The sequence below is a fragment of the Barbatula barbatula genome (assembly GCF_947034865.1).
Source record: "Barbatula barbatula genome assembly, chromosome: 2".
NCBI lineage: Eukaryota > Metazoa > Chordata > Actinopteri > Cypriniformes > Nemacheilidae > Barbatula > Barbatula barbatula.
The window spans coordinates 9,859,201-9,880,000 of NC_136767.1; the positions used below are offsets into that span (position 1 = coordinate 9,859,201).

General features: G+C 38.0%; 1 protein-coding gene across 1 annotated transcript in view; it reads right to left on the reverse strand.

The window, feature by feature from the left end:
* Positions 1-11,387: 11,387 nt before the first annotated feature.
* The window catches only part of adgrv1 (adhesion G protein-coupled receptor V1), a 110,556-nt gene continuing 101,143 nt past the window's right edge, over positions 11,388-20,800 (reverse strand). Inside the window, exons 87-90 of the mRNA XM_079450460.1 lie at positions 19,294-19,415; positions 16,961-17,149; positions 11,907-12,081; positions 11,388-11,793 (exon numbers count right to left, since the gene is read on the reverse strand). Coding sequence (XP_079306586.1) covers positions 11,675-11,793; positions 11,907-12,081; positions 16,961-17,149; positions 19,294-19,415 — 605 coding nt within the window. The 3' untranslated portion in view covers positions 11,388-11,674. The remainder of the gene's footprint in view (positions 11,794-11,906; positions 12,082-16,960; positions 17,150-19,293; positions 19,416-20,800) is intronic.

Sequence of the window (20,800 nt, forward strand, 5' to 3'; positions counted from 1 at the left end):
ATACTATGAACATTAACACTATGAACATTAATGTACAGGTGGATATGAGCAGATAACAATTTGGATATGAGCAGATAACAATTCAAACAATAGTGCAAGTGATTTAAGTGTGCATAGATTATTGACATTAGCTGTTAAAGTTGAAATGCAATAGGTGAGTTAAAGCAGTTGTTGAAGTAACAGTGCAGTGGATGAGTTAATGCGGTTATTAAAGTTACGGTGCAGTATAAGAGTTAATAATAGGTTGCAGTCCAGAAGATGAGTTAATGCAGTTAATAGACTTACAGTGCAGTAGATCAGTTAGTGCAGTTATTAAGTTTACAGTGCAATAGATGAGTAGATGCAGTTACTAGAATTACAGTGCGGTAGATAAGTTAGTGCAGTTATGAAAGTGGTCCATTAGTGCAAATGAGCATATTTCATATGTGCAAGTGAGCAGTATAGAGTGCAAATGATGCTGTGCGTGTGTAAACAGTCCAGTAGAGCAGATAACATGAAGTACTGGTGTGTACAGTTCAGTCATGCATGCGGCCCTGTAGTGCAGTGTAAACGATGTTATAGCAGCTTGGAGTTCAAGGTAAGAGAGGTAGTGGAATCAGTGGGGGGCAGAGTTCAATAATGAAACAGCTCTGGGAAAAAAGCTGTTTCTTAGTCTGCTGGTTCTTGTCCGGCGGCACCAGAAGCGCCTACTGGAAGGCAGGAGAGTAAACAGTCTATGAGCGGGGTGAGAGGAGTCCTTGAGAATGCTGCGAGCTCGACGCAGACAGCGTTTCTTCTGGATGTCCTCAATGGGAGAAAGTGTAGTCCCTGTGATGTGCTGGGCTGTTTTCACCACCCGCTGCAGTGCCTTGCGCTCAGCAACAGAACAGTTCCCGTACCAGACTGTGACACAGTTTGTCAGGATGCTCTCTATCGTGCAGCGATAGAAGTTCACCAGGATAGTTGAAGACAGTTGGTTCTTCTTCAGTGTCCTCAGAAAGAAGAGACGCCGGTGAGCCTTCTTGACCAGGCATGAGGTGTTGGTGGTCCAGGACAGGTCCTCCGAAATGTGGGTCCCCAGGAACTTAAACCTGGAAACACGTTCAACAGCCATCAAGCCATTAGTTTGGATTCACACATAGAGACGCATTTGTACTTTCACTCATAGAAAACAATGTGTTTGGTTTTTAAAGATGAGACAGTATTTCTTATTCGCTTTATGTGACCATTCTCTTCAGTTTTGATGTTACTGAAAGCAAAGGCTCACACAGCCCTGTGCTTTCTGCTGGAAAGGGGGCGGAGACCATCAGCTCAGTTGCATTAAAGAGACACATCAAAACAGTTTTTCCTCACAGGCAAAAATTGACCTTTAGAGCATAGTTTAATAAAATATCTGTGGTGTATTTTGAGCTGAAACTTCACAGACACATTCTGTGATCTCCTAAGATTTATATTACATTTTGTAAAAGTTTAAATCAAGATACATTTACTTAAGTTTAATATTTTCTTTCAGAAATGTCTTAACAACAAGAACAAGTTGACAAGAAAACATATCTGCCAATGTAGTATATACATTTGAATTAATAAAGAGGTTTGAGGTTTACCACATTGACAGATATTTTTGATTGTTTTAAGCATAAGTTAACGCACTTTGTTCATTTTATTTAAAAAAATAAGAATCAACGTCTAAGGTTGTTTTGCATTTTTTTTTAATTAATTTAATAACTAATATTAATTAAATTGATTAAATATATTTTGTTTATTTTTGCTGCAAAACCAGACAAAAATAGTGTTTTTGCAGTAAACTACAGACACATTAGCTCCTGTTCTGATGAGATGATGAACAGGATTTTGTCTTGATTCATTTTCCACCACATCTGATATCCTTCGTAAGCATACTTCATTGGAAAGTGAATCACCAAGTTACACAACCGGATCATGGTTTCCAAAAACATCTCTGGCCAACAGCGTCAAATAGCTCCTAACATAAGATTGAAAATTGTCTCGCCGACACATTCTGTGATCTCCTAAGATTTATATTACATTTTGTAAAAGTTTAAATCAAGATACATTTACTTAAGTTTAATATTTTCTTTCAGAAATGTCTTAACAACAAGAAAAGTTGACAAGACAAATTTAAATATCCAGTTTAACTATAGGCTACTGTTTACATGTGCCTCAAATGATAAGGTAGAAACTGTCTTAGACACTGTGTTAGACATGGAAACCGACAAATCCTCAGATATTTTATAAAAAATGTTGTGACTAGATCTAAAATTTATGTTCCATTTAACTCATTCCAGTCTTTTTTTATTTACATATACATTTTTTGCATTATTAGTATATCCCAGCATGTTCAAAAGAATATCTTGTGTCAGTCAGAACATAAGCAAAAATATATGGCCCTTTGTGCAAAGGAATTAACATTCTTAATGTTTTGCTATTTGATCAGGTCTTCCTAAGACAGGAGTCTTGATATATTATGGTCTAGCTATCTTTTGATAGTCACAAAAAAACATTACAGTTCAGAGAAGGAATCATTTTGGCAGCTGCAGAACAATTCAGTGTTCAGTGGTTTATTAGGTGTATAAATACAGTCTTATATGAGAAGGCCGTTTTATAATTTTACCACAAAATTATACACCATCCTCATGTAGTATATTTGCACACTGCTCTCTCTCTCTCTCTCTCTCTCTCTCTCTAGCGTGGTGAATGCAGATGGGAGCGTGCTGAAGTTTGTAAGTTCTCTAACAATCTAAAGGCTGGAACAAACTACACGACTTTTAAAATCCTGAGTATGATCCATGAATCCATGAGTAAACATGCATCTCTGATGTGTCTCTGATGCACATTTAAATGCGTTCTTGGGAAGGTAAATTCTTAATGCCTGAAAATCTGATGTTTTGATCAATTTTAGTTTTAGCTAAAAATCAGAGTATGTGTCCATCACACGTTTTCTTAGCAACAGCGGGCTTTCTTTGTTTTTGTGTGTGTGGCGGCATGGCTGGTCAGCATGGCTGCCAGTGAATAGGGCTGTTTCTCGATTGTCTCTTAGTGTGTAACGAAGACTCTTAACTACAGGTATACCATTATTACGTGTTTCCCGAACTATACCTTAGGAGGTTACTTTCCTACGTGCCACATTAGGTGCTGTACACGTCGGTGGTGCTGAATTAAAGGATGTCGATTGCTCGACAATCAATAATTCACTCTACACAGACTGCTTTATGTGAGAAAGCGGCATTCTTTATAAAATAGGCACTTTAGAAATAGTTGAAGTTGCATTTATTCTGACTTATGGGATAAAAATAAACCAAATTAAAAAACTAAATCCAACCATGGATTTTATTTAATTGTGAAATCAATGTGCGAACCCGCACTCTCATGCCCAAATGTCTCAACAGGCTATACACTATCAGGCAGTATATGGTCATTTTGAGCAGAGTTGTTCACTATATGGTATGTTTTACTCCCTAGACATTGAGCCTCTCTTACATAAACTAAGAATGCTTCTTACAGGCACAATTATTTCTGGTTGTTACTTAGTTGAGAAATTATCTGCTTATGCTGACGATGTTGTCGTTTTTGTGAATAATAAAAAGGATATTATCATTCTTGTAAGATGTAAATCATTTTGGTGTTTTATCTTCTACTTAAGTTAACTGAAGAAAAAGCGAAGCCAATAGCTGTTAAGTAAAAAGATAACCTTACTGTTTGGGTTATCATAGAGTAAAGGTGGTTTTAAGAATCTTTGTGTTTATCTTGGTGATAAGTCTTTTGTGTGTAAAAATCGGGACAATATTTTAGAAAAAGTTTAAGGTCATCTGTGTAGTGGGTTTTACCACACATCTCAACAACTTTTTCATCTATGTTGTGGCATCGATTGATACATATGGACCCTCCGCCACATCTGCCAGTTAAAATATAGGTAGTACTGGTTAACTTTTTGGGGGATTGTTTGCGGGTATCTGCTTGAAATTCTCTATAATATTCACGTGGGTCCTAGCTCCTGCCTGACTTTTATCCTTCTTTTTATATTTAAAATCCACAGACCCTTTACTTGTGTAGTAAATAAGTCATTGCTCTTTCTACATTCTTTCCAATGCCCGTTTACTCTCTTCCCTCCGTCAACATGAGTAGACACGCCCCTCACTGCTGATTGATTACAAGTTTGTTTTGGTATATGTTTGTACTTTGGTAGCCACCATCGTAAGGGGTAAGACCAAGAGAGGTGGAAGACTGAGAGATTGGTTGTTATTCTCAAACTTGAAGTCCCAGACTGTGGCTTAAACCTAATCTATGACTTTTATCACTTTTTATGTTGTTACAGCAAATGTATTTAATGTTTGAAGAAATGTTTTCGAAAGAGATCTCTCTCTCTCTCCAACTCTCTCTCTCTCTCTCTCTCTCTCTCTCTCATTTGTTGAAGCCGGTATGATGTGTATTAAAAATGCCACAGAGCAATGGATTGTCAGACTATTCCATGGATAGACTTTACTGGAACTGAACTGAAACATTTGCAGCAAAGTAAAAATAAAAACACTAATAAGTTAACTATTATTAAAAATATGGGTAACGCTTCAGTATAGGGGGCAATTCTCACTATTAACTAGTTCTTATTAGCATGCCTATTATTGGCATATTGGCTGTTTATTAGTACTTTTAAAGCACATATTCTGCATGACCATATTCTACATCCCTAATTCTACCCAATACCTTAACCTTACCAATCCCTTAATAAGCAACAAATTAAGAGTTTATTTAGGGGGGAAAGTCTTGGTTAATGGTTTGTTAATAGCGACAATTGCCCCTATACTGAAATGTGACCGAAATATGCTGTATAATAAGTTAGATGTTATTTGTGTGAGGAAAGATACTCAACATTTCAACCATTCAAACTTTAATTATGGTTTAATTATTGACCTTTGAATGTTTGCGGTTTTTGAAATAGTTATATAGGTCTCTCTTTATTTTAAACTCAAGGTCAAGTTCAGTCAACCGCCATTGCTCTTTGTAAACAGGGTCCTTATTCTCCATTATAATCTTGCAGCAGCAGTCAAACTAGTATCATCATCCTCTACCAATGCCTTGTACCCACTTAAAGATAAACTTCACAACTGCCTCAAGATAAGAGAGCAAAGGGTTGCCTTGTAGTCAACGTATAATCACGCATTAGCTAGACCTCTTTGCTTTCATGAAAAATTATTCTACGCCAAGGGGTTTGCTAAAGATTTCCTGAAGTGTGTGCTTGTGACCTTCAAGATTTCCCTTTATTATTAGCCATTGTGGGTTTTTACAACCCATCTCTTTTATCATCCTGTATGTAGGTAACCAGGGGATTTGACACAGATCATTTGTGGTGACCTCATGTACTTGTGTGATTTCGGGTCTCTTATTCATTGCATAGTAGGACTAGATGTTATAATTCGGGTTTCCATCATGATTTTTATGCTCTGATATGCTCTGATATTGGCCTAGTGCCATGTCCATGGTTCTTGCCTCCAATATTTATTTGTGGTTTTACAATTGCTTTATGCGTGACTAATATTGCAAGAAGGAATGAACAACTATGCAACACATCATCAGTTCAGTACCACAGCCTCATTTGGTGTTTCAGCCCATTATCACAGGACACCCTCAGCCTAGCCTTACCCACCCCAGGCTGATAAGACCCGGGTGTATGTAATATAGTTTTTAGGTAATTTGGCAGCCCGCACTGTAATGATCCTACAGCCACAGCCAGGGGCTGCTTCTTTCAGTAACAATGGCAAGTTCCCTGACTATCTTCTGCTGGACCTGTCCTCTGATGCCCACCGACTTTAAAAGTCTTAAAGTGGAGCTCATCCAGTGACCTTGCTGTGCTTGGGAGACTGCTCTGGTGCATCTAGTTGCTTTCTCCTGTCAGTTTACCTCCTCAACCATATCTAAACCAAGTCCCCCTCTGCCATATTGGACTTGCCCCACAATATACCAGTGTCTGAGGGCTGCCTTTTCATCAGCAACGGCAGTAGCCGGATTCCACTTCCTCCCGGATTCCACTTCCTCCCTGTCACCAAGGTTGGAGCAGCATCTCTTACGCTTGGATCACAGGATTTTCTTATCGTCATCTCCAGTGTTGTTTTGCCACATTTGTACTCCTCCACAAGGCTTGAAATAGGAAAAGAGAGAGCTCCATTGTTGTACAGCCCTATGTTACTAAGGCATCTTGGTAGCCTAATCCATTTCCTCATATGTGTGTCCACCAATCTTTCCAAGTGCTTGGCATGAGAAAGAGTGAGCTTCTATATGGAAATTGGCCACATAAAAGTGACAAAAGACAAAATTGGAAGCACCTCAGCTTTAACTTCCCAGGAAGATCTGTGTTGTTAATTATCTTGACTCCACTGACTGTCTCTTACCTGAGCTGTTCCATCTGTTTGGAGTCTTTAAGGTATGCGGTGTATCAGTGTCCAAGGCTGGAAGGGCTTTTCAATGACTGTAGGTATGGGCTCAGCCGCAATATAGAACCTATCACTAATGGCGGCCTTTAACAATGGAGATGCTGTGAGATTTGCGAGGTTTGATCTCCATTTGTGCCCATCTGATGTTTTCCTTGAGTGTATCCAACAGCCGCTTAGTGCAAGCTTTATTTGTCGTGATGCTAGTCATATCATCCATGTATGCCCTAATTGGAGTGAACCGCAATCCAATTTTCCACCCAGCGGTATGTACGAATTATGATATCCGTTGCCGTAGTGAATACCAGTGGAGAGATGGTACTGCCTGCTATTATTTCAAGATCCAGTTGCTGTCAGGCTATGGTACTATTCTGTACGGAAATACAGAACTGAAGATCCCAAAAGTAATCTTTAATCAGCTTTATTATCTGTCCTGCCCACAGCAGCTTATGTGGCACAGATCCAAGAAGAAGCACGTTTTCTTCTCCTTTTTCACCTAAAAATTGCAATTCTGTCACAAATTACTCACTCTCTGGTTGTTCCAAACCTGTTCGCTTGTAGTTCTCTGACCCCCATTGACTACCATAGTAGAAAAAATACAATGGTAGTCAAAAGTGCCCTGTTTGCTGTCCTATGTTCTTGTTCATGTTCAACAGAACAAAAAACATATAAATAATTTTTACTACTATGGTAGTCAATGGGATCCAATAACTGTTTGGTTATAAGCATTCGTCCAAATATCTTTCTCTGTGTTTATCAGAACAAAGACATTTACACAGATTTGAAGATGACAGTTTTTATTTTTTGGTGAAATACACCTTTGACGAGTAATTTTTGTCTATAGTTGAATTGTTATACCAGTGTTGGAGTTGAAATGCTTTATCAGGGCTCTCACTTCCAATTCTGCCACCAGGCTACTTAAAGCAGAGGCTGATAAAGCTGACTGAGATAATACTTGCTTTATAGGTCATGCCTTTTTTTATTTTACACTGGGTCATTTTCAACTTAGCGCTGGGTCAAAAAGGTAGGAACAACAGATGGGGTTAATGGTTTATATTTGACCCAACAATGTGTTAAAAATGCATTTCGAGTTGATACTACCCAGCGTAGGTAGAATTTTAACTTAACAGTTGGGTTTGTCCCCTTTTGACCAAACGCTGGGTTGAAAAACAAGACAGCATTTTTTATAGTGTATTAAGCAAAACATAAAATTCAAGCAACTATCATATTTTAAAACACACTGCTTTTGTAGCCTGTTATTGCATTGTAAACTTAGTAATTTCAAAAAGCTAACTTTGCTAAAAACACGTCTACGATTTATAGATGTTGTACAGGATACAGTGTAATACAAGTTACATATTATGGAGATACTCAGAGAGAATACTTGACAGCATGCCATAATGGTTTCTGTTTCAATAACTGACTAGTTTTCACTAACTAAGGTCAATATGTGGAACATTATGGGCATATTGTCTCCAAATCCTGAATCTACAGTATGTTTTAAAGAGGTTACGAAGAAATAGACCATCCAGACCAGGGATCTCGAATCTGCTCATGAGAAATACCATTCTGCAGACCCAGCTCCAACCATGTTACAAAACACCTGTTTGTTATTATCAAGTAACCCTTAATACCTTGAGTTACTGCTTCAGCTGTGTTGATTAGGGTTGTAACTGAAATCCCCAGGATGGTAGCTCACCAGGAGGAGGGTTAGGGTTATGCAACACATTTGTACTTACATAATCTCTGGTGTTGATGGTACAGCACCTTGGTGCCAAGAAGGTTGAGATATCTAAAGCAGAGTGTCTGCACATCTTGGCAAACTTCAACTGAATCCGTATCAGTTTCCTTCTCATTATCAAAAGGTTGGGGTTTTTGGCTCGCTGCATTGCATAAACATCAATACATACCAGACTGACCTACAAGGTCTCATTTTGCTTGCTCTTACATAAACTTTTAAAACCTGTTAGAGACTGAAATATCTCTTAATTGTATTTACGACTGATTACCTTATTATACATTAATATATTAACTAAATTAAACACTTATGGTGAAAATGTAACGAATGATTTGTGTAATGTGTTACTCCCAGCACTGCCTCTGACACTCTTCTCAATTAGCATGTGTAGTTCTCATTTGCAGCTGTCTGACTGTCTCTTTCATTTATTTCCTCTATGGGCTAGGATACAACTTACTGTTTGCACCTATCACATAAAAAGATCGTTGAGACTGTTTGCAGCATTAAGATAATATTTTGGTTGTTCACTTGGTCCTGCACAGGTGAATCCGTAAAACACAAAACTACTCTTAAAGTGATAGTCCACCCAAAATATGTCATCATTTACGTACACCATTGTCCTTTCAACCCTTTATGACTTTCTTTTTTCTGCAGAACACAAATGAAAATCTTTTGGCTTTGTTAATTGGCCCCCATTTACTTGCATTGGTTCTTTTGTGTCTATATAATAGAGTGAAATGGGGGCCAGTACTGTTTAGTTACCAACTTACATCAAAATATCTTCTGTTGAGGGTGAGTAAATGATGACAGAACCTTCATTTATGGGCGAATTATCACTTTAAGTCCCTGGAGTTTTTCTTTTCTTTAAATTTGACTTTGTCCAGAATGTTAGATGTCAGTTGTACTGAGAACATTCAACACATATAGTACATATATGGGACAAATATACATATGCACACTAACAGTACATCAAGTGCAAAAGGAATGACACTGAAAGGTCCTCAAGCGGAAGAGTTGCCACATGCCACTTCAATTACATATTCACTTTTTAAACCACTGGTGCCTTCAAGGGGCTGTTTTACCATGATGCCCTCCGTGCTACTGTTACAGCTTTAATTGTTAGTGTATGCAAAGCAATGCCTCTAGTCTACGGTGTTGACACAACTTTATGCAGCGCTTTTATTTAACACTGCGGGAATTCAACGAAAAGAGCAATAAAACAAATTTTGTTGGCCAATAATAATAAAACTAAGTTTGTTGGCTGATAAAAATCAGATATTCTGGACACATTTTGTTGATGAGAAGATGTTTATGATACATAGGAAATGTGACATACGTGGTAACTGGTTAATTTGCTGTCATTGTTGTTTAAGCTAAAGTCAATGAAACACTGTTATTATAGACATTTATGTTAACTTTTGAAACTGTTTTCCTTGTGTGTCGTAAAATCTGAGACCTGAAGCAAAACTAGCTGAGAGCCAAAAATCTAATCGTGTTTTTGCTCAGTGCAGTCAAAACATAAGGTCCAATTTCTTGTTGTCATTGGTGCTACTTTTGGCTCACAGCTGTCCCAAACAGAAACTTTCTTGCTCACTCCACATTCCAACAGCAAGCACACCAATGCTTGTGCAGAACTACTCACGCTGTGGAAACAGCAGATGTAAATCAGATGGTGAGATGGTGGAGTTTATCTGTCTGCCTGCTGTCCAGGCAATACTCATCTGGAACTGATCACGGAGTCTGACTGTGCATAATCTCAGAGGTTATAGCCCTCTGACCCCGAAGATGATCTGTTTGTTTTGGGGGTGTTGCAAGGAGTCCTAGGCCTCGGGAATGTGTTTTCTATTGCTGAGAGGTTGTATAGCTGATAATGTGGTTACATAAGTGACTTATACAAGGTAGGCGTCTCTGAAAGGCAAAAACAGTAAGAAATAACCTGATGTTGAGGTTCTGTATAACAAATTGTTGTCTTATAATAACTTTCATGTTGAACCTTTATCCAACGAACCATGACGCTTTGCGTGAATTTTGTAAATGTATCATTACAGGACAAGTGCATTTAGCAAATTGCAACCAACGGCTCACTCCACCCCACCCTTTCGAAGTATTACAGTGGCTGACACAGCACTAAATTGTCGTCACTATTTCACTTCTTTGACAAAGGGCATTCTGATTAAGATACAAATGCTTGAACAAAACACGTCTGTTCTGAAGGTGTTTGTTAACAAAGGTTATTTTTTGTATTCAGTATTATTATTTATTTTAGAGGTGTCCCATCATGCTCCTGGAGGGGCAAAGTCCTTGAGAGTTTAAAAGTAACCTTCATGTACAGTATGTGTTCTGCTGTTTATCGTGTCATTTGAGTTTTGAATCCTATATTTTGTATTGTGGTTCTGTTGTCATTTCCTATTTATTTTGTGGTTCTATCATTGTTGCCCTTTCCTCTTGTTTCCTAGTGTTACATGTTCCTAGTTTATCATGTGTATAAATAACCCAGTGTTTCATGTATGTATCTCAGTGTTACAGGTTATGTAGGGATAAAATACCTCAACATGTTGGGACTTACCAATTAGAATCAAGGATTCCAGACAGCCAAGCAATAAGTAGTCTTCTACTATCCTGAGGTCAACTAGAGCGGCCAGTCTAACAATACTTTACCAACAGACAACACTGTGACTAAATATAAAAGATTTTATGGAAATATGGTTTTCTATACAATGAGAGGCATCTAATCCCAATTTGCATACTATCCATCCTGAGTAGTATTCTATTATAAATTCTATTAGTATGTCCCAAATCATAATATCTTATAATAAGTATCCATGAAGTGGTCTACTCTGTTTTTAGGGAAAATTCGAAGTTCAGATCATGCACACTAAACGACTGATATAACCCACAACCCACCGTAAGAGGGCGGAGATTATTTGCACTACACAAAATTAATATATTAAATGCATGATGCGTAAATTAATCAATAAATCAAACGATGCAGTAAACATTACATGACAAATAATAAATGAAGAAATGTTTAAAAGATGTTTAAGTTTGTTACATTTGGTTTAAATAACGTTCTATAGTTAAAATATTATGCACACACACACACACATGCATCTATACCACATATACCTGGACCGGGAAAAATCCTGGATGCGTGAACAGTTATTTTGTTGCCAGACTGATATTTTCATGGTTCATTATAAAGTATTGTTGTGTAAAAAAAGTAAATCATTGATAAAGTAGTGGTGCAATAATTTATTATTGGTGTTACACAAATTAAGCAGCAGAATTATAGGACCCGCTGGCTGCTACTTATCTAAACAATATCTCCTTTCAAAACAATGTTAAAACCTTCACAATAGATTTAGTGATAATTATATTCACATATGTATATACAAAAAACTATTTCACCTTCCATGTATAAAAAGACAAAAATGTAAAAACTAAAATTTAGTGCAAAGGCAGGAACAGTAAAAAACAACAATTTTATTTTATTTATATTCAGAATAAAAAAAAACTGAGATTACAGATGTGTGTCTGCGATAGGAATTCGCCGTAGTTCTACGATCTGTGAGTTAGCCACACTCCCTCCATCGTGACTTCCATGAATTGACTCACTGTCACTCACATTTAGACCAGAACCTGTGCGCATAAAAAGAATTGTAAAGAAGTATGACTAGCACTTACCATAAAAGCTTATTGGAATTGTAATAGTTAAACAACTGAAAAAAGTAATTTGTATTTTTTCGACTTACCAGTTTTTAAGGCAAATATAAGGTCATCAAAGTCTTGTGACTCTTCATCTTGCACCAGATTTGTGTTGATGAATCCTCCTTCCGTGATGTAAGTTTCATCCTGTGGAGACTCTTTAAAAATGCTGCTGGGTTGACTGCTGGGTCTTAAAGAAGCTCTCTCCCAGTCTGCAGACACCTAGGTACACAGCATATATCCATAACCAGGGTCAAATTTGCACCATTACTGGCATCAAACTGAACTGAAAAAATAATGATTGTTTTTAATGCTGGTCTCCCAATCGAGTCCCTCCCATTTCTGCTATTGGTCAGCATAACAGATAGCAGATTGATCTACCACTAGCTTTCCTTCGACACAGTTGTTTGAGCATGGTGCTAGCAACGCCAAGGTCATGGGTTTGGTCCCAGGGGATGCACATAGTCAGAAACAAATGTACAATGCAATGTAAGTCGCTTTGGATTAAAAGCGTCTGCCAAATGTGTAAATGTACTACTGACCCAAATCAGCTGTAAATTCGTGTCAGGTGCATAAGTCATTTAGAGGTTACAAGGGCTTGGATGTTTAAGGCGTTTTGTAGGTCTGAAGACTTACAACCTTGACCTGCAGGTTCAAAAAAGTTCACACGCATTAAAAATTCAAGAAATAATCAATTTTGGCAATGCTTGGGATAAGACAAATGTCAATATTTATATTTTAGATTTGTCTAATTAAATGTCATGTCTTAATTCTGTCTTACTTTATATTGATTTCTAATGGATCCATTTTATTTACATTTACATTTAGTCAATTAGCAGATGCTTTTATCCAAAGCGACTTACAAATGAGGTAAACAATGGAAGCAATAGGAAAAACATAAGGACAACAAAACCATAAGTGCAGTAAAACTGGTCTCATATAGCCCACCACAGTACACAAAGCTAAGTTTTTTTTAAGGATAGAAAGAGTAGAAAAGAGATAGACGTCAGAACTAATCGGTCAGGTGCTGACGGAAGAGATGTGTTTTCAGCCGATTCATAGAGATGGCTACAAAATCTGCTGATCTTGTAGCAGCAGGCAGATCATTCCGCAAATGTGGAACAGATTCAGAATGATTTTTTCCCTTTTTGGGATGGCACTACAAGACGTCATCTGTTTGCAGAGAGTAGGGATCTGGTGGGTACACAAGTCTGTATTATAGAGTATAGATATGGGAGTGCCGAACCAGTGGTGGTCTTGTAGGAAAAGAGCAGAGCATTGAATTTGAGCCATTGTAACTTAATGAAGAGAGGAGTGACGTGTGCTCTCTTCGGTTCATTGAAGACCACTCTTACAGCTGTATTCTATAAGAGGTTTGGTTGTGCAGGTTTGGTTGAGCCTGGACTAGGACTTGCGTAGCAGGCTCGGACAGGTAAGGTTTAATTTTCCTAATGTTGTAGATGATGAATCTACAGGACCGGGTTGTGACGGCAACATGATCCTTGAAGTTTAGCTGATCATCGATTACCACTCTCAGGAATGTTGAAATACAATGGATGCGACGGACCAGTGATAGGAAAAGCAATGTTTCTGAATGATAGAGCCTAGGGATGTCATGTATACAGAAAGGAGCAATGGTCCAAGCACTGAGTCCTGAGGCACCCCTGTATTGAGATGTTGGGACTCAGAGACCTCACCTCTCCAGGATACTCAAAATAACCTACCTGATAGGTAAGACCTGTACCATTGTAGCACCATTCCAGAGATACCCATAGCCTTGAGAGTCGACAGGAGGAAGTGGTGGTTAACGGTGTTAAAGGCGGCAGATAGATCCAGTAAAGCAAGTACAGATGAGTTATTGCCAGTCTCAGGGCTTCAGTGGAATGACCACTGTTGAAACCAGACTGGTTGCTGTCCATGAGGTTGTTCTGCGTGAGAAAGGAGGAGAGCTGGTTAAATACAACACGCTCAAGAGCTTTAGCAATGATGGGGTGGAGAGATACTGGTCTGTAGTTATCTAACAGTACAGGATTAAGAGTGGGTTTGTTAAGTAGTGGGGTCATACGGGCCTCTTTGACGACTGATGTACCAGTGGTGAGAGACAAGTTGATAATGTGGGTCAGAGCAGGAACAACTGATGGAGTGATGGCCTGGAGTAGATGGGTGGGGATGAGATCTAGCAGGCAGGTAATCGGGTGGTATGAAGAAATGATCTTCTAATAGGAAAGAAAAAGAGAGGACCAAGCATTTGACAGGGGTTTGTGCATGTTCAAGAGGAGGCATCACAGAGAACTGACTGCTGATGGTGATTGTTTTCTTTATGAAGAAAGACGCAAAATCATCAGCTGTTAAGTCCGATGGAGCTGAGGGGGCAGGTTGGCAAAGACAAGCAGAGAAGGTTTTAAAGAGAATACGAGAGTCAGGGGAGTTGTTGATTTTAGCGTGGTAGTACTGAGTTTTCGCAGAGGAGACATCAGCAGAGAAAGAAGAGAAGAGAGACTGATAGAGACAGAGGTCAGTAGGATCAGTAGGATTTGAGTCACTTTCTCTCAGCAGACCTGAGCGTGGAGTGATACTCACAGAAGTGACAGAAGTGCATCCAACTCCACCAAGAAATGTCCATGCTGACCTGGGGGATGATAGATAACTAAAACATGAGCTTTATCCGCTCCCGGATGGCTTTCCCAACCATCGACCTCTCTGCCTGGAGTGTTAGCCGGAGGACCACACCAGGGAATTTTTAGATCTGGCGTGCCTCAGGAACTTCCCTGAATATTCGCTCTGTTTTTACCACCACAGCCTGAGCAGGGGTTTAACACACGTACGGGGACCGTTCGCTGTCCCCACAAGGATTTCGCTACTTTTGTGAAATGGGTGCTGAAGAGCAATGGACTGTTTTTTTTCTGTCAGCCTTGCTGAGGATATCTCCAGCCCCACTCCCAACCCAGAGACCAGCCACACATCATTCCGCTGGGCGTATTAAGCGCCACCAGGCACCTTGTCATGTCTGCTTGGAAAGCTTGAAGAGACGGCTACCCCTACAGGCTATTGTTTCCCTTCAATCCTATCCACCAATCTCCACCAACCTCTCCACTCTCTCCACCGCCAAAGCCACATGTGACAACTTCTTAGAAAAGTTTTAAGCCCAAAAGTCAGTGCTGTCTTGAAATGAACTGATTGGATTAATCCGGATTCTTACATTCTTCCCCTGTGGTCAATGAAACGATAATATCAGTCAGACTATTCTGCTAAAATATAATGGATATTCCAAGCATTTAATGGACAAATCTATTATTAGTTTATTTTGGAAAATCATTCAGAAATTAAATGTGGCTGGTAATCAAAAATGTTGATAGCAAGTTTAGTGCTATCAGTTATATAGTACCGTTAGTACTATAATAGTTGCCCCTCTTCAGCACACATTTACATTTAGTCATTTAGCAGACGCTTTTATCCAAAGCGACTTACAAAGAGTTGGGGGAGCAATAAGCGATATGTCATACAAAGAGCAATAGTAAAGTTACTAATTTGAGCACACCTCAAATGTGGTGAGGTATGGTCTTTGAAACAGCATACTTCTGCACTTTAGCAAAAACTGTATGTTCTTTAATCAGATCTCTTCTAAAAGCCTTTCTTGATATCCGCTCATCTTTCCCATGCAGTCTTCACTTCTTCCCTCCTATCCGTACACCCTCTTACTGGATCTGTGAATAGTTTACATTGAAGGCTCAGAGGAATGTGTGGGCTTCAACACCAGCCCTCTTCATTACATAACTTCTTTACTGTCTGTGTCTGCGTGTGAGCTGACTCACTGCACAAACAGAGGTCTGATAATCCTCTCCTTGAGCCTGGCGATGATGAATAGGCGGTTATGCAAAACGCTCATAAATCTGATGGCTACCAATGTAATGCTTGTATTCAAAAAGAAGTCCATGTGTGGTATTTATTCATTGTTGGTTTCGAAAACTGCCACATGCTGCTGCTGAGTAACCTGGTTCTGAAAACTCTTGTTTTACAATACACCTCCAAGCAGCTGGGTTGGGGAGTAAAGAAATACATGTAATTTAGTTACGTATTTAAAAAGCTAAATTTGAGAAACTGTATTCAGTTCTCATTACAGTTACTTTGATATAATTATATTATTTGTAATTTACAATTACATCCAAAAAGTATTTTAGATTACCAAAGTGATTACTTGGAATTTTAAAGTCATTAATATAAACTGTAATAGGCAATTTACATAAACAGCAATCTGTGATTCTCTGACTTGTGACAATAAGCAAAAGCATCTTAAACTACAATAATGATCATACATTTCACACCCCTTGCAGAATATGTAAAATCTGAATAATTTTAACCAAATAAAATGTATCTGGGTTCAAAGAAATTGTTATTTATTTTATTTAGTATTCTTCTGAATAAGCTATATCACATAATAGAAGTTTACATAAACTCCAGAAGAAAAACTACCTGATTTATACGGATTACCGCCTAATAAATGTACATACCTTCGTTCCCCGAATGATCAACGTCTGTTTTATGTTTTGTGAAATTTATTTTTAAGGTAATTGGGACTTTTGTCACCCTGACCCTTTTTCACACATTTGTGAGTTTTTAAAGCACAGTTCTGACTTCTTTCTTAGAACTGTGAGACATACGCTCACAATTGTGGACTATAATGTCCAGTGAGGGAAAAACTGTAAAACAGATGTTGTTTCAAATAACATGCAGAGGAAAGCCAAGTCCTCAGTTTGTTTTATGTAACCTATTAGTATTCTTAGTATAAGTATTCTAAAGTATTTAGATTAAATTACAAAACATGTGTAATCTAACAAAATACGTTATAGATTATTTCTTAAAGCATGTACTGTATTTTGTAATCTGTAGTGAAAAGCATTTAAAAAGCCCTGCCAAGCATGTGAAACAGTAGTGCACTCCCCACAGCAATGCTTTGTAAAAGACCATATTGCAAATTGTTTTGTTGATAGGGTTATGCACTCATGGTTACTCAATGCTAAGCTTTTGTGTGCAGCACTGCTCTTCTGACACAGGTAATATACAGATTGTAACTGGTTATGTGGGTGCTGAAATAAAGACCCACCTCTTCCATGGCGCTGATGAGGTTCTGTGTTGACTTGCTGATTTCTCCTCCCCCGACAGTTACAGAACCTGCACCCTGGTACATGGAATCTGGGCTTCCGTGACCATTCATCTCAACGGTGTAAGTTGCTTTAGCCGGCCAGAAAAACTGATTATGCATGATGAAGTACACGGAAAACACGTACAGACCCTGAAAAAGATCAAACACATATCAGAAGAGCTTGGTACCATGCTGCACAAACAAATTCTTTAATCTGCAGAAGAAAGCAGTGGATTGACTATTAATGCAATCCTATTCAAAAGAAAATAACACGTTGGAGTCATGCTGTATGCTTGTGCTGAATTTATGTACACTACCGGTCAGAAGTTTTTTAGAACATTTGAGTGAAATGCGTCCCATGATATTAAAAAGATTTGACCTCAATATGTCTGAAATGAGTTTTGCAGACAAAAATGTGTGTAAATAATATAGATTGTTTATGTTATGCTATTTAACCCATTAATGCTTTATCTTCCTTTTATATGTAAATTTGTATAACACAACACAATCCAATCAATACTTTAAAAAAACTGATTTAAATTTTAAGAATGAAAGATCAACACATTTAATAAGCAATAATATAGAAAACATTTGATTACATATAGATTTATCAAGAAATGGAGATTTCCTTTTTACGGACTGCCAAAGATAAAAAAGAAGCAAGTTAATCTATTCCATTAAAAAACAGTGTAACACAGGCACTGAAATATAGATTTCCGCTAATCTGACTCAGGTACGTTCCTGATAGCGTAATATACAGTATTGCTTTCTATTTTGCGTAAATGTAAAGCTTTTTTTAAATCATGCATGGCGATAAGTCTAAATTGATCTTTGTTCTACAAACACACGCACGGATAGTTTAGTGTTAGCTTAGTATACTGTGAACATGACAGAGGAGAGGATTAATATTTGTACTTGCTGCTTACATAAAGTTAGCCGGATTACAATAAGCGATGTTCGTCAGCACTGTGAGATTGTCAGCTACCCCCCTGTCTAGTTAAGTGAAAAAGCACTTTAAACTATATGTTTAAAAAAACATGGCCAGCTTGGACACTTTTGCTATTAGCATCTAGGTTGAGGCTGGATAACACTGAATGACATCATCTTTACACAGAGTTTATCAATTACTTAAATACCTTTACCTTTAAACAACACATTTTTTTGAATCTGACCAGATATCAATAAGACAATTCCCAGTAAGACATGTTTGTTTACATCTGTCTTATGGCTATGATATGATGTTTGCTGGTGTAAAGAAAAAGACATCACTTGGCTTTTAAAGGGTATAAATATAGTTTCGGTTTCTCATTTGTTGTGTTACATAATTCACCTAAAATTGATAACAGTCACTTCAATTTGGATGTTTTTCAATACATGTTAATGTTCTCACTTAGGGTTAGTTACTCACTTACATTTAGTTACTGCATGTACCACGATGATTTGATTTAATTTGTATAACAGAACTATTGTAAAGCAAGCTTGTCAAATCAACGTTACGATTTGGTGAAAAGCCGCTTTGGCTGTTTGCCATTAAAAGCAGTCGTGTTCCAATGTTTGGCCACTTACAAAAATGTATGTTTTGTGCTTGAAAACTAAATGTACCAATACCTACGTACAAACAATGAGATCAGGCTGGGTATTTATTATCCCAGATAGAAGAGAAGTGAGGTTGACACAATGACCTTCGCAAGAAATGGGGTGGAAAAGGAGACCGTGAGAACAAGACCTTGTCCAAACCTTTTTTTTTAAACGCTCTTTGTCTACTGATATTAATACTATCAAACTCGAGAGCAGCCAAAACAACGTTGTCACATGACTGAAATACACTGTAGTGTATGAAAGTCTCTGTTTTCTTTTGCAAATCTATCCACTTTGGAGGGCGTTTTCAAAAAGATACGTTTTTGTTGACAAAACCACTGTCTCGGTATGGAGGGAGGGCCAAAATGAAGAGGAAAAGATGCATTTTTAAATGTAAACATATTAGTATGAGCAAGTCTGTGTACAGGGCTAGTTCAACCAAAGTGCCACATATCTGCAAGACATCGACAACCTTTGCACAGATAAGTGTTCCTTCTGCAAATACCCAAGAATCACCACATAAATGATTTGATCATCTGATTTAAAAATCATTTAAAAATAACACTATTATATATATTAAGTGCCAATAAGTTGTCATTTAAACAGTTTGTACCTTAATTCAATGGTGAATTATGAATAACCATTGTACAGTAAAGCAGCTTTTACTATCACAGATTATAAAATCAGCAGTTCTGTCATATCATGTATGTATTTACCAGAAAGATGTTTAAAATAACAAGGAGGATCAGCATCCACAGGTATCTATAAGCCATGTGTAGTCCAGCCCACAGGCAGACCAGTGTTACCAGAGCAAACAGGTACAGCATCATGGGGACCTCTGAGGAGCGAAAAGAAGGATGAATTTAGTTTCAAAGATCCAGACTGAATTAAATGTGTCCTTGTCATATCTTGAAGTGCATTTAGAAAAATAAAAATAATCTAAAATAATACAGAATTATACAATAATTATAATAGTATATAAATATAAATACACCAAATTGTTATATTTCTCGAAAAATTACAAGAATATTGTAAATCTGTCTTTATATGCATACTTACTGCTAGGGACAGTAGAAATGAATCTATATTCCTACAGCATCAACTGACATTTACACTTTTTAACATATTTATTTTGAGGAACATAGAGACATCCATTCAGAGCAAGTCTGTGAGTAGGTGAAACATGCCATTGAGATGCAATTGTTTTTACCCACACAAAAATCACACAAGGACCATTTTTGTGTCCGTACACATGTATTGATCTGGGGAAAGAGTCCAAGATGGCTGCCAGAAGGAAATAAATAAATAAAAAAAAGGAAGGAGTTGTGTGAGCACGTACAGAGCTTATTTTTTGCGTTCTTCTAAATCTTTGGGTCAAGGAAACTTGTGGGTGGGCCTACAAAAATATGTCATCTCTGCGGCACTCTATGGCCCGGTTTCACAGACAATGCTTACCTTAAGCCAGGAAAAGGCTAAGCCGTGGTCACACTTGACTTTTCCCTCCATTGACTTCCCTTCATACGCATGTGAATGCGACAGACCAGAAACGCAAGCCCGTCCAACGGTATTTCGTAGCAAAGTTCAAGTTTGGTGAACTCTGGCCTGCTAAATTTGCATTATGTGAGTGCGAGAGACCAATAGACGATCAAAACGTCACAGCGTGACCTCTCGGTACAGAAACGTAAAAATGGAGGAATCGCGCCCGCCCATTTTCGTACCACCTTTGGAACGATCTTTGCATGCTCAAAGTCTGACCGTGAGCCTTAAGACAAAACACTATTCTAAGAGATGTTAGGGCAAGTTATTTTGAGTTATGACAAGTCAAACATTCGTTTCAGTCTGGGACTAGTCTTAAGCCTTGTCTGTGAAACTGGGCGCAAATGTGCTGCAATACACCTGCGAAAAAATAGAGACCATTGCTAATTTTCATTTCAAATCATCATTTCAGTAATGACAGTCATCCAACAAACTGACAGAATGACAAGACATGAAAACTGTGATAAAATCTAAAAGGCTAAAAATACTTTAACTGTGGCCAAAAGTGAGGGTACTGAGGGTACTGCAAAACCCCCAATAATTGAACTTCTCCGATTTTGGAATAAACTGGCTATCAATATTACCTAAATCCAGAGGTGGGTAGTAACATGCTACATTTATCTGAGTAACATTTTGGAAAATATGTACTTTTAAAGCAAAAAGCAGGTACTTCTACTCTTGAGTATA